Source organism: Myotis lucifugus, unplaced genomic scaffold, assembly GCF_000147115.1.
Source record: "Myotis lucifugus unplaced genomic scaffold, Myoluc2.0 scaffold_259, whole genome shotgun sequence".
Lineage (NCBI taxonomy): Eukaryota > Metazoa > Chordata > Mammalia > Chiroptera > Vespertilionidae > Myotis > Myotis lucifugus.
In genome coordinates this window covers 655915-673657 of record NW_005871307.1, presented here as the reverse complement: position 1 = coordinate 673657, position 17743 = coordinate 655915, and the positions used below count along the sequence as shown (strand labels likewise).

Below are 17743 nucleotides of genomic sequence, written 5' to 3'. Positions count from 1 at the left end.
TTATACAGGTGGTCTTTTGTAGCCACCAGCCACTCAAAACCTAGCTTTCATGTCATTTCCCCTATTCATCCCACCAACACCACCATCACCATCTTCCAGCCTGATAAAACAGATTACACCCTCTTTCGGGCCCCCACTCAACCTTTCTGTCTTAATACCAGTAACCTTTACCTGCACTTGATTGGTTTCTTATCTATCTCTCCCCAGGGAGACGGTCTTATTCTTATCCAGTTGTACAACTCTTATATTTTTGTTGAGTATATAAGTGATTATTCAACTACTTGAGCACCTGTTCTTTGCCAATGCTTGCTAGAAGTCAGAAAGACAGATGTTTATCTCTGTTCTCAATTAACTCATGGCCTACTGGGATAGATAGACTCCTATATAGCTAAACTCAGCAAGCCTACGAGGGGTCTGGGCAAGGGCTAATGCTGAGCCATTCGTGGGCAAGGTAGTGAACACATAAAAACTCACCATATTTTCATAAATCTTACGGGGTTTTCACAATCCAAACACATCTGTTTCAATTGCATGTTTCACTTTGCTTACTAATGTCTTCTCAGTCTAGTCTAAACCTATGCTTCCAAAACTAATATAGACACAAATAACCTGAAGATTTTGCTAAAATTCAGACTCTGAGTGAGCAGGTCCATGGAGGTGCCTGAGATTCTGCATTTTCTGGTGTGGGGCTGGGACCTCCCACTTCTCAGGGGGGACCTCCATCAACTGAGATATTCCTCCTAAGTTTTATCAACCTTTGTGTGGGATGAGACCATTCTGCATCTCTGCCCCTCCTACCAGTCTAGATATGGCTGCTTCTTTAATTCCCTTGTTGTAGGACTTCCAACCAGCTCAATTTCAGGTGATTCTAAATGATAGTTGTTCTGTAGTTCAGCTATAATTTTGATGAGGTTGTGGGAGAAAGTGAGTACCATGTTTACTTATGCTGCCATCTTGACCGGAAGTCTCTTATTAACTTCAAATGGTTCCCATGTCAGCATCTGTTTAATTTTTCAATTCATTAGAGTCTGCCACTCATCATCAAAGTCAAAATCCCTTAAACCATGAGACTTTGGCCCCTCACTCTACCTATACACCTTTTGCATTTGTCAGTTTTAAATTATCCTTCTACAAAATCCCTACTTGATACCTACTTGAACTGTTTTCTTATGCAAGCTTCTTCCTCTCTTTCTCACATCATTCTCCAGCACTCTTTCAGCCAGACCAAATACCCTATGTGCATCTTCTCCTAAGCACATGGAGAAGACATGGCAAGTCTTCCTATCTGCTATTCAACACCACCTTACTAAAATTATATGCTGTTTAAGAGGCAGTCTAGTTATTTGGTTTCCCCTTGCACACTTAGTTATTACATCACTTTCCCTGACAATACAACAGTGGAGTAAACAAAAGTGAACTGTTTTCATCACGTAGGATATATGGAAGACACTGGAAGTCTTATCTTGCCTAATGTCAGAGTCTGGAGGAAACTTTTCTAAATGACATTTCTTTCTTCTCACCACCTGTGGTCTCATTTAGGTTAATTCCAAAGATGATGAAGGTGTGCTGGTTGGATCCTGGGACAATGTCTATGCCTATGGCGTGCCCCCATCAGCCTGGACTGGAAGCATTGACATTCTGTTGGAATATCAGAGTTCTCAGAATCCAGTTCGGTATGGTCAGTGCTGGGTTTTTGCTGGTGTCTTTAACACATGTAAGTATCCAACTGATTAATATGTTTTTAATGTAAAGGAAATTTCACTTCATGGCATTTTATCTATAACCTGGCAAAGAGACCTAGCAATCCCTGTTGGCTCTATAGAATTTATAGATGACTGTTCTGAGATGTAGTCAATGTGTAATTAAATTATTCTGGGCCATATATGCTCATAGTTTCTCTTTGACTTCAGAGTCTTTATAGAAAGAATGATGGGCTATTTCCTACATAATCCATCATTCTACATCCAGAGAAATGGAAGGTCCCAGGGGCCAAGTAAGGATGTGGAGGTAAGAATATGGCATTTTCTTTTCAGTAAGCCCCCAACATTTAGCCAAATTTAAAATAAAAAAAATAATAGCAAATGCTTACTTGTTATTGAGAAGTTTTATAAATATGCTTAGTTGCTTATTGTTTATCACTGAGAGGTTTTGTAAATGTATCTATTTAATTTTAGTGTAGCTATGAAAGGGATTGTGGCAGGTGGTCTCATCTCCATTTTTTTAATCTCCCTTTTTACACATGAGTCTCGATGCCCCTGAGCAATTAGGTATCAGAAGTTAATAAACAATCATCACTCCCTAGCTTCCTTTCTGGCTTTTAATTCACCCAACATCCAGTCCATAGCAGAAAGCATATGGGAACAGAATTATTCTCTTCAGCCACATGCCATTTCTACAGTCTTGGAGAAAACAGCAAGCACAAATTTGAGTGTCCTTTCTGCTTATTCATTAATAAAGAATGTTTTACTAAGCTAGCATTTTTTTATTATTATTATTCAGAAAAATCAAGGTGGGGGTCAGAGGCTAGAAGCAGGGATAAGACCGTTTTTAAAAATAAATTATTATGAAGTCTGTCAGTTTCAACTCAAGGTTGTTATGGTCTAAGAACTAGCCTGGCCTGTATTGCTTAGTGGCTTGAGCATCACCCCATGGACCAAGAGGTCCCAGTTTCAATTCCTGGTCAGGGTACATGCCTGGGTTGTGGTCTCAATCTCCAGTAGGGGGCATGCAGAAAGCAGTTGATCAATGCTTATATCTCTTTATCCCTCTTCCTTCTTCTCTCTCTAAAATCAATTTTAAAATATTTTTTAAAAAATAACTAGCCAGTGATCCAAGTGAGAAGAAATCATGAGTTTTGTATTGTGGTGTGTTTTTTTCTTCCCCCTGGCATCAAATGAATAAGATTATTTTCTTAGCCATTTGAGTATACCCAAGGACTAAAGGAAAATATGTATATTTCCTGAGAGCAATCAAGGTCAATGTATCTGTCTCCTGAAAGGGCTGGTCTCTGAAGTTCTAGAGAGAAGCATGAACTTCAAGATAGTAGTTCCCCTCCCTCATGGTTTGCAAGCTAAGACTACAGCACCCAATGGAGGCAGCCACTCTTATGAAATGCTTCCAGGAAAACCGAAAGGGCCCTCTGCCTTCCCATGTCCTGCTGCATACAATTTCATTATCCCAGTGTAATTCCTTCAGGCTTAGAACCAGATGAAATAGTGAGCACCTTCCATCCATTTATGCCTTTTATATAAAAGGGTCACCAGACCTACTCCAGGCTTTGATGGAAAGTTAGAAGAGGCAGAGCATGATATGGAGAAGGACAATAAGAATAAACCCAAAGAGGGAAGTCAGAGGGAAGGAAGTCCTAGTGCCCCAGTGTCAAGCTTCACCTTTCCAGACTCCATTGTGAACTTCCAAGGTTGTTCTATTGAAGGAGGTGGATAGTCTTTGGTTAAAAATGCTAAAATATTCTGAGAAAATAAAAGGCTAGCCAAGTCATTAATCTTAAAATTGTCAGCAGAATTATTTTTAATGAACCCTGATGTGTGGTGTCCTGGGAGGCAGGGAGGGCATTTGGATTAAGTTTAATCAATAGGTACATATGGCAAGAGATGCATCCTGGCAATTTGTTACCTAACAATTAAAATGAATCCGTGGTGTCACCCTCCACCAAGTGTCACAGAGCAAATTCCATCTGAGAAAGCAAACCCCACTGAGGACCTGCTTCGTACATTCCTAGCTTCCTATTAGCTATTTTTAAATTTTATTTTCAGAAACATAGTCCCCTTAGCTGGACTAAAATAATACCACTTTGACAATCGTATGGTTTGCAACAATCATTGGAATGCTGTTACTGGGCTTCTGTTCCAGCTGACTTCATCTGGCCCAACTGCAATTCTGAATGACCCTGCAGCAAGGTTTCTCTCTGCAACTTTGGTCCTGAGAATAGGCCCTTCTCCAGCATGGAATATCTGAGGATGACATGTACAAATGGGGCTTTTCAAGTTGGCATTAAAATGAAAACTAGAGTCTAGCCTAGAAGATTTCCTGAGCAGAAACAGTTTGCTCATACAAAGCTCACTTGAGCTTATTTTGCAAGGCTAACATGACCTTGATCATTTCTTGCTTATGCATATGAAAATCATGGGCAAACCTTAACCTGCTTCCTAAGGTCAATATAAGGTAACCATAAATAAATAAATAAATAAATAAATAAATAAATAAATAAATAAATAAAATAAGGTAACCACTGACTAATTCCCTATCTTTTAAGAATATCCTAATATAACCAATCACTGTGAAGAATAAACAGGCACCGTTTCCTCGCTATATAAGCTGGTTTATGATAATATATCCTTGTACCTCCTTCCATGTTTTGTTTTGAGTGTTCCTGGTTAGTGAACTGTCTTTTTGGTATATGCACAATAAACTAATTACTACTTGGGCGATTCATTGGTTTTACTCTTGCTATTTCTGACCTTTGACATTGTCAAAGAAGGAAGTCCCTATGAGAAGGGATTGCTCCCTATGTATTTATTAATTTTTGGTGACATGGTTCGTTGTGGTCCTTCTTTCCTGCAGTTTTGCGATGCCTTGGGATACCAGCAAGAGTTGTTACCAATTATTTCTCAGCTCATGATAATGATGCCAATTTGCAAATGGACATCTTCCTGCAAGAAGATGGGAATGTGAACTCCAAACTCACCAAGGATTCAGTGTGGTGAGTTTGATTTACAAGGGCACTTGCTGATATCAAAGTAAAGTGACATTACACATTTCCCACAAGACAGACTTGGTCTACTGTTTCTTTCTACTCTATTTTAAGGACTGTTTGATACCATAGGCAGAAATGTCTGATTGTCAGAGAGTGTTTTCACCTAATGAATGAGAAATATTACTGAACAGGCAGTTTGGGTTCTTAGTAATAAAGATGGGCCAACTCATTATGACAGAAACCACTGATAAAGGTCATTGCTTTAGCGGCTAGAACCTACACTAGCTCTTCTCTATTTTAGTTTATGAACATTGTGGTGAATGGCAGAGATATGGGAGCCCAGCATTATCTGTCAATACACTCAGGGTCATATAACTAACATTTACTAAGCAATGACTACGCACCAGTTTCTGTGTTCATGATCTTATCTAATTCTTATCAAGTCAGTGCTTATTAATATCTCCATTTACAGAAGAGGAAACCGAGGCCCAGAGAGGTTAAAGTCATTTACCCAAGGCCACACATCTGGTACACTGCAAATAAACCCAGCTGAACTTTGACCACAATCGTTTTTTGCCTTTGCAATATAGGATTGATCTTTGAGTGTAAAAAAATGTTGTTCTCCTTGGTTTGTGAAATCATCATTCATTCAGAGATAGAAATAAGAGTCAGGTTGACATTGTTACCAAATACCAAACACACAGTTCTTTCACTGCCCTGAACAACTGCATCACAGCTGGCTACAGGGAGTTTAACATTCCAAAGGAATTTCCTTTTTCCATGGCACCCACTGAGTCTTAAAAATATTCTAAAAAGAGGGGGGAAATCGCCCTGGCCAGTGTGGCTCAGTTGGTTGAGCATTGGCTGGTGCACCAAAAGGTCGCCAGTTCAGTTCCCTCTCAGGGCACATGCCCAGGTTACGGGCTGATCCCTGATCAGGGTGAGTGTGAGAGGTGGCCGATCAATGTTTCTCTCTCATGTCCACGTTTCCTTCTCTCCCTCCCTCCCTCTCTCTCTAAAAAAATCAATAAGAACATACTTATTTTTAAAAGAATTCAAATTTAAAGGACATTTATGAAGGTCTGTATGGGAGGAAATTGCCAGGCATTGAACTAGGTAGGATTTCCAAGCCAAAAATGTGTCTCCTCTGGGTGTTCTTTCAAAGAAATAAAGCTAAAACACTGTCAGTTGTAAAAGCAGCCAAACGGGGATGGTAGGAAGTTATAAGCTCATTTTAAGAGAAATTAAAAGTTAGAAGTGCCTTAACTCCCCCATGTTACAGGAATGGATCACAGTTGTAGGAGTAGTATTAACTCGCCAGAACCAGTAAACGCTCTTTTGAGAATGTTGAAAGAAGGAAATCGCTGAACTAGTAGCAAAGTGCTGCTATGAATAAAAACCAGCAGTTCATTTGCAGGGAATGAGCTGAGCAATGGTAAGCTGGAGAGTTCAGGCAAGACAAAACCTCACCTCTGCAAACTGAACAGTAATTCAAAGCACCATTTAAGCCCATGGAATCACAGTATAGCAGCCCTGCATGTATATGAAATGACAAAAACAGACCAAAATAGCCTCCCCAAAGCCTGTTGTGACAGTCGAAAATGGCAAAATGAGAATTATTTGGCCTTCCGCACTGCATACACACACACACACACACACACACACACACACACACAATGCCTTTGTAGTCAACTGCAGTTTGAAATTATTCCTCCCTATTCCTTGATCCAAATGCCTTCCATCATAAATCCCTAGGAAGCCATAAACAAAACTGATACAAAATTGTGAAGCTGATAGAGCTTGGTCTTGGTAACCCTTTCATCTTTCAGCTCCCTCTCCAAATTCCTTTCCCTGCTCCTGTCACCCTTAGCTCCTTCTTCACCTTCCCCAAATTTCCCATCACCCTGGGACTATGTTCCCTGGTCTGGGACCCTCACTCATCCTCCACAGCCAGGCTACTGCCCTCGGCTCCTTTCCCCTCCCCGCATTAGGGGCTGGCATAGCAGGCTTCTAATATATAATGACTGACCATCTGGCTAACTGGATGGCTGATATTAAAACTCATGGCATGCCAGACCATGCGGCACAGGGAAGAAAGGGCTCAGTCAGGTCTGCGTCCGAGGCCAGGCTTTGCCACTGACTAGCTGTGTGATCTTGAGCAAGGCATAACCTCTCTGTGCCTTTCTTTTCTCCTTTGGAGACAAAATTTTCTACTTGACTCAGCACAGAGCCAAGCATAATAGGTGCCTAATAAATGTCAGTTGTTATCATTGCCTTCATTATTACCACACAGCTGAAATTTCTTAGAGGCAATATGTCGCCATCAACTCAAGCACAGTGAAGCAGTCAGAATAAGAGGGGTGCCAGTGTGCTAAGATGACTGTGCTATTTCTATTACTTTGGGGTATTTTTTAAAACAAAAACAGAAATTTGTGCCTCCCCTGTGCAAAAACACTAGTGGAGCCTAGAAGCTACAGATGTTCCAGAACAGAAGTTTTTCTAAGCCCTTCGTTGATTGAGGGGCTCGTGGGGCCGCCCTGATGTATTGGCCAGCATATGGCCACCACAGTCACGCTCTGTCTTGGGGAGTTACTTGTGTGGCCTTGAGAAAAGGGTTGTACCTCTCTGAGCTTTAGTTTCCTTACCCGTAGAATGCGGGTAATCTTATAGTGACATTTCCGAATGGGGTAGCTGTGACAAATGAGGTAACGCAGGCAAAGTACTTACCACAGTGCTGGGCCAGCACTGCTCACCCAGCGCCTGCTAATGAGATGAGAAACAGGGGCGCCTGCGCTGCAGGGAGGTCACTGGGGGCAGAGGTTCATGCGGGAGGATTTGCTGGACATCCGCTGACCCCTGAGAGGCCAGCGCAACACATGGCCTAGGGCAGTGGTCGGCAAACTGCGGCTCGCGAGCCACATGCGGCTCTTTGGCCCCCTGAGTGTGGCTCTTCCACAAAATACCAGCTCTTCCACAAAATACCGACTTCTGCGCACGGGCCACGAAGTTTCAATCGCACTGTATGTGCGTGCCTGCACGTGGTATTTTGTGGCAGAGCCAAAGAGCCGCATGTGGCTCGCGAGCCGCGGTTTGCCGACCACGGGCCTAGGGATTGTCTCGCAGAGGTCCCAGGAGCAGTTGGTCTCACCCAAGCCCCCAGATTCACTCCCTCCACAGGCTCCAGTCAAACAAACTCGCCCCAACGCCCTCTCAGTTTGTCAGGTGGCTCCTGTCCTCCTTGCCCTGCTCTTTCCTCTCTTTCCAAGAAACCATGAGAATGACTTCTGGTTTCTCTCGCTTGTGCCTCCACCGTCTCTTCACCGAGGTCCTGATGGTACAAATTTTGTGGTGAATGAATGTTTCTGGTTGGGTCTCAAAGCTCAGGGTGTCCTCTTCTCCACAACTCAGCCAGGTCCAGCAAGCCCGGGGCAGAAATAAGCCAGCCCCAGGGCTCAGAGGGGAGCACAGGAATGCGTGTGGGGGTGTCACGCTCCATGCACTGCTAAGCCAAGGGAGGTGAGGTGTGGATTTCACCCCGTGTCCAGACTCTTCTCCCTTTATCAACACAGGGACTGGCTGCTTATTTGCCTGCTTTCTGGTTTGCATGGTGGGTTTCCCTCTGAGGAGACTCCCTCACCGGGGGCAGCAATTTTGCACAGAGTGGGCATGGTGTTGATGCCAACAGAGGAAAGAGTCAGCTTCTTAGCCATTCAGGAGAGGGAGGGGATGAGGAACTTAGCCGGGCAGAGTAATTGGACCTCAGGTAGCGAATGAAATTCCGAGAGGGCCAACGCAGGTAAGATATCCTGGAAGGAGCAATTTAAGCCGCCTGTCCCCAGTGTGCTGATGGGTTTTGAATTATGCGCAACCTCTGGGGAAGGCATCAATGAATCACTGTGGACACTTTAATGAAGATGCTTGAGCAACATTGAGCTGCAGTTCACAGTGAATATGGACATGAGGGCTCATTGAGGAGGGAGAGTACTCAGTCCGATGGGCAATGGAGAAGTCTCTGTTTGGCCTTATCTTGAAAAGGGTCAGTTTAGTCACCTCATTACATGACAATCACAATGGAAATGGAAACAATGATAAAAGGGATGGTGGCACTTATTAGGGTTATGAAAGGTATTTCAATGAAAGGCTTCTCTAGTTAATGAAAGCATTATCCTGGATATTTTTGCTGGAGAGGACGGAGCAGAGTTGGTCATTCTAGGTGAAAGAACTCTGCCCATCTTTTGGCTAGCCCTCGCCAGAATGCAATCCCTACCATGGGGAGCAATGTCCCATCTAATTTATTTTTGTTTGTTTTGCCAGCATGTAACAGAGCACAGGGCATAGAACAAGAACTTAATAAATGGAATTAGTTGAAAAAAATGTAAATACTCAGTTAACTGAATAAATGTCATTTAATTCATTCAACGAGCATTATTATGCACCATGTCCAAATACCTAGATGTGAAGGATTCAGAAAGAAATTAATCAGGTCACTGCCCTTGAGGAGCTCCATCCAGCGTTGGTGGGTGAGATAAGCACATATAAAACACTCCATAAAACATATAAGGTAGGCTGTAGTGTGAGCCAGAAGTCACGGAGAGGAGGGGACAGGCTTCCAACCCGAGCCCAGGAGAGTAAGGGGGGAGGCTGTTCACCTGCTGAGATGAGAAAACCACAGATCAGTTTTGAAGACCAGGCAGGAAGGAGTGGAGTTTCATACAGAATTATCCTGTCTCATCATGACTATAGCTGTTGAATATGAAACTCACTCTGACTCATGATCTAGCCCCTTACAGCTTCCTCACATGCAACATCAAGGAAGCCTAGCTCTTTGCCTGCCTTTCTGAAGGGGCTAATTCCTCTAGGGCCAGTGGTTGGCAAACTGCGGCTCGGCAAACCGCAGCTCGCGAGCCACATGCGGCTCTTTGGCCCCTGGAGTGTGGCTCTTCCACAAAATACCGGCTCTTCCACAAAATACTGACTTCTGTGCATGGGCCACGAAGTTTCAATCGCACTGTAAGTGCGCGCCCCCACATGCTATTTTGTGGAAGAGCCACACTCAAGGGGCCAAAGAGCCGCATGTGGCTCAAATGCCGCGGTTTGTCAACCAGGGCTCTAGGCCATGCACTCACAAGGAGTGGGTGGAGTTAATACTGTTTAGGGGTGGAGTTAGGGTGTTGTTACCTCTCTACACCCCTCTATCACTGCTGCTTCTCTACCCTCTAGGCGCTGTCCAATTCTAGGTTCTGACTCCTCTGAGATAAACCCTCCTGACCCTCTCTTTGTTTTAGAGCAGTGGTTCTCAACCTGTGGGTCGCGACCCCTTTGGAGGTCTAATGACCCTTTCACAGGGGTCACCTAAGACCATCGTAAAACACATATATAATTACATATTGTTTTTGTGATTAATCACTAATTTTAATTATGTTCAATTTGTAACAATGAAAATACATCCTGCATATCAGATATTTACATTACAATTCATAACAGTAGCAACATTACAGTTATGAAGTAGCAACGAAAATAATTTTATGGTTGGGGGTCACCACAACATGAGGAACTGTATTAAAGGGTCGCGGCATTAGGAAGGTTAGAGCCACTGTTTTAGAGGGTCCAATAGTAACAGTGTTCCAGATTCCCTCTTGGAGCCAACAGCTTTCTAGACCCTGTGACTGCTTTTTGTCCAGCTTCTAAGCCCCTTCCTCGTGTAACCCTTTCCCTCCTGCACATGTTCCTGAGAAAGATGTTCATCTCTGGATTATGGGGTTCCAAGTGGGGTCGGGGAAGCATGTGCTGGTTATGCCCTCAGACATGAAGAGAAGGTACTGAGCACATGTGTGTACACCAAGGCCCATAAGCTGACCCTGTGCTTCTCAAACTCTAGCTGATTGGCCAATTAATTGGTAGATGTAGAAAATAGCCTAACTCAAAGTTTTAAACATCTTGTATATATTAATGATAATTTAAAAATGTGAGTGCTAAAATATTAGCAAGAGTCTTTATTTCCTTTATTGTCTTTTCCTTTGAAATTAAATAGGTTTGATTAAATTGGTGCTTTCAATTTAATCTTTTAAAATAATTGTGAACTAGCAAATTTGTATTTATCAGTTTCAGCTCAAAGTTTCAACAATCTAAGAACTATGTGATCCAAGTGTAAAGAAATCACAGTTGTATTTTGATTGTCCTCAGGGTGTCATGGAGAAACACCAAATCAAGTCAAACTATTCTTGTAAATTTTTCTCTCTCGATGGTGCAATGCCATGTGATTGGCCCTGCCACAAATTAGCTGGGTAACTTTGGGCAAGTTGCTTGATTTCTCTGGGCCTTAGTTTTCTCAGATATAAATGTATGAATGTATGAGTTCGGTTTTAATGAGCTATAGGTCATTTCCAGCTCTAAATGACCTATTTTTAAAATCATTTTCACTGTTCTTCCAGCCAGAATTCAGCAGGTTCTGCCACTTGCTTTGTGTGAAGACCTGCTCATCTGCACAGGGCCAGGCTGTGAGCTGCTTACTCACACTTAGCACCTGCTTTGCAAATTGGTTTCACATCAGCTCCCAGGAAAGGAAAAAAAAAAGAAATCAAACATACCACAGAAAATATTTGTAATTTTTGGCTGGCCTCAATGCATCTGGTTCTTTAAAAAAAGGTTCCAACTTCCTTTAATACTTTTTAGGAAGAGTATAGCTGCTATTTTGTTTTGTTTTGTTTTGTTTTCACTGCAAATGCAAACATTCCCATTCTGCAATGGGTAGTACTGAATCTGTAAACAAAGTTCTAAACAAAGCAAGCTTTAGAACACCTGGGAGTCCGTCCTGGATTCAACACACCACCAATTCTAATTCTCATTGCAGTCTCTGCACTTGGCATGGTGGTTGGCACATTGTGGGCGTGGTTTTTTGAAATTTAGACTAATCCACTTGGTACATTGTTTGAGATGCTCAGTGTGCTCCAACTAGTTGGACTTTCATATTGCTCCATTATCCTAAATTTTAGTCACTGTATGTGAAAATAAGTATCTAAAAATAAACCCAAATTTTAAAAAAAATTCTACATACAGACCAAACTACTTCAAGATCCTTAAGAGTTTATAAAATTATCCTATGATGCATCCAACTACCAATTCTGCATAGCTACCAAAGACATTTAATTTATTTTCTAATCTTTTTTATTAATTTTAGAGAGAAAACAATTAGAGAGGGGGGGAGAATATTATTTTCAAATAAATCATCTTGTTAACCACATTACTGTCAGCCAAATTGTTTTTGAGAAAATCACCTGGAGCTAGATTATGAGAGCTGTCATTAGAAAACCAAGAATATGCACTGCAAACCCACACCAGAGTCTTGAAGAAAGGATCAAAAAGGCATTATCACCTCCAAAAAATCAAAATAGCTCGTGCTTATGAAATACTTTCTTGGTACCAGATCTTGTTCTAAGTGGGTGACATATACTAGCTCATGTAATCCTCTTAATTACATGTTAAGGCAATTACTGTTATTGTCTCCATTACAGATGAAGAAACTGAGGCATAGAAACGTAAGCTGGTTACCAGCCAGAAAGTGTCAAAACCTAAATTACAAACCCAAAATGGTTCAACCTAGAGCCTACTTTTTAAAAAAATAATACCGTTATTGCCCTAACCGGTTTAACTCAGTGGATAGAACGTCGGCCTGTGGATTCAAGGGTTCCAGGTTCGATTCTGGTCAAGGGCATGTACCTTGGTTGCGGGCACATCCCCAGTAGGGTGTGTGCAGGAGGCAGCTGATAGATGTTTCTCTCTCATCGATGTTTCTAACTCTCTATCCCTCTCCCTTCCTCTCTGTAAAAAAATCAATAAAATATATATTTTTAAAAATAAAAAAGAAAAATAATACCGTTATTGAAATATAATTTACATACTAATGATTATAAAATAGTGTTGATATTTTAATAATATAGAAATATATAATCTGTATTACAATAACAGAACAAAATGCTAGAGGAATGGAACAAAGTTTTTGTATGTTATTGAAATTAAGTTGCTATTAATTTGAACTAGATTGTTTTAAATTATGATGTTAATTATAATCCCCAGGGAAACTACTAAGAATAAAACTGAAAAACATATAGTAAAAAGAAACAGAAATAATATTAAATGATACTAGAATATATCTATTTACACAAAATAAGGAAATAATGGAGGAACAGAGGAAGAAAAAAGACATCATAGGAAAATGGCAGGTGTAAATCCTATATATCAGTATCAGTAATTACATTAAATGTTAATGGATCAAACTTTAAGATTTGTTTTATGGCCAAACATATCATTTATTCTGAAAAATGTTTGATTTGCACTTAAGAATAGTGTGCGTTTTACTATTTTGGGGTAGTGTGTTCTATAGCTGTCCATTATGTTTAGTTGGTTTATTATATTATTACTAGGGGCCCAGTGCATGAATTCATGCACCTTGAAATAAACTGTGGGTTGCAAGGCTGCGATGAGCATAGGGGTGGGTCTCAGCCCATCCTCTGCGCCCCCGCCCGGCCCCTCCCGCTGCGGCCCCTGGTCCCCTGTCTGCCGGCAGCCCCGCTCCCACCACTGCTTCCACGCACTGATGGCACTGGCCCCGCTTGCACCCGCTGACAGCACAGAGCTATTGGGGCCAGTGCCAGTAGTGGGTGCAAGCTGAAGCTGCTGCCCCGATCACCCCTCAGGAGCAGGGGGAGGTAGAGAAATCATCAGGGGTGATTGGGGCTGGTAGCCACCGCTCTCATCCGCTGATTGCACCAAGCGATCAGGACCGGTGCCAGGCACAAGTGGCAGCTCTGGCTCCGGCTGCGGGTGTGAGCAGGGCCATCGCCAGCAGTAGGTTTGAGTGACGACTGCGGGCCCCAATTGCCCCTCAGGAACAGAGGGGTGATTGGGGCTGGCAGCCACCCCTCACACCTGCTGACAGCTCCTAGGGATCAGGGCCAGCACCAGGCGCTGGCATTGGGTGTGAGTGGGGCTGGTGCTGGCAGCAGGTGCAAGCGCCGGGCAGGACCATGGTGCATGGGAGCAAAGAATTTTCAGTAATCATGAGAGGCTCACCTTGACAGTGACTGGCACCCCACCTTGGTCTGGTGCTTCCGCTCACCTGCTCCACCATCCTGCCACAGCTGACACCCACCATGTTCTGTGCTCTGCTGCCTGCTGCTGATGCCCGCCATGTTCCGCACATGCCCCTGGTGGTCAGCACACGTCATAGCAACCACTTGTTTGGTTGTTCAGTTGTTCCGCCATTCGGTCTATTTGCATATTAGGGTTTATATATATAGTTTTCTATTTCCTTGCTAATGTTTTACCTGTTTGTTCTATCCATTATTGAAAGTGCAGCATTAAAGTCTCAAACTTTTATTTGTTTAATTGTTTACTTTATTTTTAATAAAGTGTAATTGACACATATCACTGTATTAGTTTCAGGTGTATAACAATCCTATATAATAAAAGCCTAAAATGCAAATTGATCAAATGCCAGAATGACCAGTTGCTATGATGCGCATGGCCACCAGGGGGCAGACGCTCAATGCAGGAGCTGCCCCCAGCCTGCAGGCCCCAGGCCAGCCAAGGCAGGTGCCAGCGGGGGCCTCCCGATCCCCCTGACAGTTGTTCCACAGAGGGAGGCGACCTGTGGTGGCGGTGGGGGGATGGGGCCAGATGGCAAGTGGGCAGCGCCACACCCCAATAGCCCTGCTGGTTGCCTCCAAGGTGGGTGTCAGCAAGGGCCCCCCGATTGCCCTATTGGTCACCCCACAGATCGGCCCTGATTGCCGGCCAGGCCTAGGGACCCTACCCATGCACAAATTTCATTCACCAGGCCTCTAGTAATTCAATATTTGTATATATTACAAAACGATCACCACAATAAGTCTAGTTAGCATCCATCACCATACATAGTTATAAAATACTAGAGGCCTGGTGCAAAAAAATTTGTGCACTCGGGAGAGTCCCTCAGCCCGGCCTGTGCCCTCTTGTAGTCTGGGACCCCTTGGGGGATGTCCACCTGCTGGCTTAGGCCCGCTTCCCGGGGGATCGGGCCTAAGCTGGCAGTCAGACATCACTCTGGCAGCCCAGGAGCCCTCGAGGGATGTCCACTTGCCAGCGGGGACAAGGCCTAAGCTGCAGTCGGACATCCTTAGCACTGCTGAGGAGGCGGGAGAGGCTCCCACCATCACTGCTGTGCTGGCAGCCATCAGCCTGGCTTGTGGCTGAGCAGAGCTCCCCCTGTGGGAGCGCACTGACAACCAGGGGGCAGTTCCTGCATTGAGCATCTGCCCCCTGATGGTCAGTGTGTGTCATAGTGACCAGTCATTCCCAGTCTTTCTGCTATTAGGATTAATTTGCATATTACCCTTTTATTATATGCCTGGTGCATGGGTAGGGGCTGACTGGTTTGCCCTGAAGGGTGTCCCGGATCAGGTGGGGGTCCCGCTGGGGTGCCTGGCCAGCCTGGGTGAGGGACTGAGGGCCGTTTTCAGACTGGCCACACCCCCTTCAGCGTGGGGGTCCCTGCTGAGTGCCTGGCCAGCCTGGGTGAGGGACTGAGGGCCATTTTCAGGTTAGCCACACCCCCTTCAGGGAAAGGGGTCCTGCTGGGGTGCCTGGCCAGCCTGGGTGAGTGGTTGATGGCTGTTTGCAGGCTGGCCACAGCTCCTTCAGGGTGGGGGTCCCTGCTGGAGTGCCTGGCCAGCCTGGGTGAGGAGCTGAGGGCTGTTTTCAGGTTGGTCAAGCCCCCAGCAGGGACCCTCACCCCTTGAGGGTGTCGCCAGCCTGGGTGAGGGGCTGATGGATGTTTGCAGGCTGGCCACATCCCCTTCAGGGTGGGGGTCCCCTGGGTTGCCTGGCCAGCCTGGATGAGGGGCTGATGGCTGTTTGCAGGCAGGCCAAGCCCCCCAGTGGTGACCCTCACCCCGTGTGGGTGTGGCCATCCTGGGTGAGGGGCTAATGGCTGTTTGCAGGCTGGCCATGGACCCCAGCCACCCAAGCTCCCAGTGGAGGCTGGTTGGAAGCAGGAATCTGGGATTTATTTAGCTTCTATAATTGAAACTTTGTTGCCTTTAGCAGAGGCCACAGCCAGCCAGGGCAAGCGGGAAACTTGGCTTCCTCCATCACCAGGGCAACCAAGCCTCCTGCTTGCTCCAGCTCAGTGGCTGCCGGTCGCCATCTTGGTTGGGTTAATTTGCATATAGTTGCTCTGATTGTCTGGTGGGTGTGGCTTGTGGCATAGCAAAGGTATGGTCAATTTGCATGTTTCTCTTTTATTAGATTAGATTTTGTATGTGATGAAGATGTTTAAGAACTGCTCTCTTAGCAAGTTTTATTTTATTTTAATATGTTTTTATTGATTTCAGAGAGGAAGGGAGAGGGAGAGAGAGATAGAAACATCAATGAGAGAGAATCATTGATCAGCTGCCTCCTGTATACCCCACACTGGGGATTGAGCCTGCAATTCAGGTATGTGCTCTTGACCAGAAACGAACCTGGACCCTTCAGCAGTCCACAGGCTGATACTCTATCCACTGAGCCAAACTGGCCAGGGCTCTTAGTAAGTTTTAAATATGAAATACCATATTACTAACCATAGTTACCATGCTGTACATTACAAGCCCATGACTTAACTCTTTTATAACTGGAAGTTGTACCTTTTGAATTCCTTCACCCACTTCATCCAACCCGTGCACCCTGACTCTGGTTGTGTTGTTAAATTATCTCTCTCACTTTTCAATTCTGTCAGTTTGGGCTTCATATGTGTCCTACCTCTGTTATTAGATGCAGATATGTTGATTATTGTTATGTCTTCCTGATAACATTATCCTTTTATCATTATAGAATGTCCTTCTTTGTTTCTGCTAATACTATTTCTCATAAAGTCTATTTCTTTTTCTGATATAAATGTAGCCAATCCAGCTAACTTTTGGCTATATTTGTGCAGTGTATCTTTTCATCTTTTTTACTTTTAGCTTATTTGCATCTTTGAATGTAAAGTGTATCTCTTGTATACAGTATATAGTTAAAACATGTATTGTTATCTATCTTGCCAATCTCTGCCTTTTGATTGAAGTGTTTAGTCTATTAACATTTAATGTGATTACTAATACATAGGATTTAAATTTGCCATTTTGCCATTTGATTTTTAAATGTATTGTGCCCCTTTTCTTCTCCTATTTCTTCATTACCTTTTTATTTTGTGTGACATATATATTTTTAGTATATCATTTTAATTCTGGTTTTTTTGAACTATATATTTTTCAGGTTTTTTCTTAATGGTTTCTCTGGGGATTACAATTAATATCAAAACTTAAAACAATCTGGTTCAGATTAATACCAACTTAATTTCAATAGCATACAATAACTTTGTTCCATTCTTCGGGCCCTTTGTGCTGTTGTTTAATACAGATTGCATCTTTCTACATTATAAGACTATCAATACAATTTTATAACTATTGCTTTATGAAGTTGTGTTAAAACTTAGAGAAGATAAGAATTACAAACAAGTATACCTTTAAACTGTGTTCCCTATTTTTCTCTGTAGTTATCCTTACTTTCTCTTTTGAGGGACAGTATAGAAAGATATACAATTCTTGGTTAACAATTTTTCTTTCGGCAGTTTGAATACATCATATCACTGGTTTTCAGCTTTCTTGGTTTCTGATTGGAAGTTAGTTTTAATCCTATTGATGCTCCCTTGTACATAATAAATCACATTTCTCATGCTGTCTTCAATTTTTTTTTTTTTGTCTTCAGTTTTTGACAGTTTGGCTATGAGATGTTTAAGTGTATATATTTTTTTGAGTTTATTATATTTGGAGTTTTTGAACTTCTCAAATGTATGTATTCATGTCTGTAATCAAATTTGGAAAGTTTTTAGTTATGATTTCTCAAATATTTTTTCTGCTCCTTTCTTTTCCTTTAGGGAGTCAAATTATAAGTATGTTGTTACACTGGATGGTGTCTCACTTGTGTGGGGGGCTCTGTTCATATTTCTTCATATTTTTTCTTCTGTTATTCAAA

General features: G+C 43.1%; 1 protein-coding gene across 1 annotated transcript in view; it reads left to right on the top strand.

The window, feature by feature from the left end:
* The window catches only part of F13A1 (coagulation factor XIII A chain), a 188196-nt gene that overhangs the window by 116950 nt on the left and 53503 nt on the right, over positions 1–17743 (top strand). Inside the window, exons 7-8 of the mRNA XM_023762749.1 lie at positions 1540–1714; positions 4582–4720. Coding sequence (XP_023618517.1) covers positions 1540–1714; positions 4582–4720 — 314 coding nt within the window. The remainder of the gene's footprint in view (positions 1–1539; positions 1715–4581; positions 4721–17743) is intronic.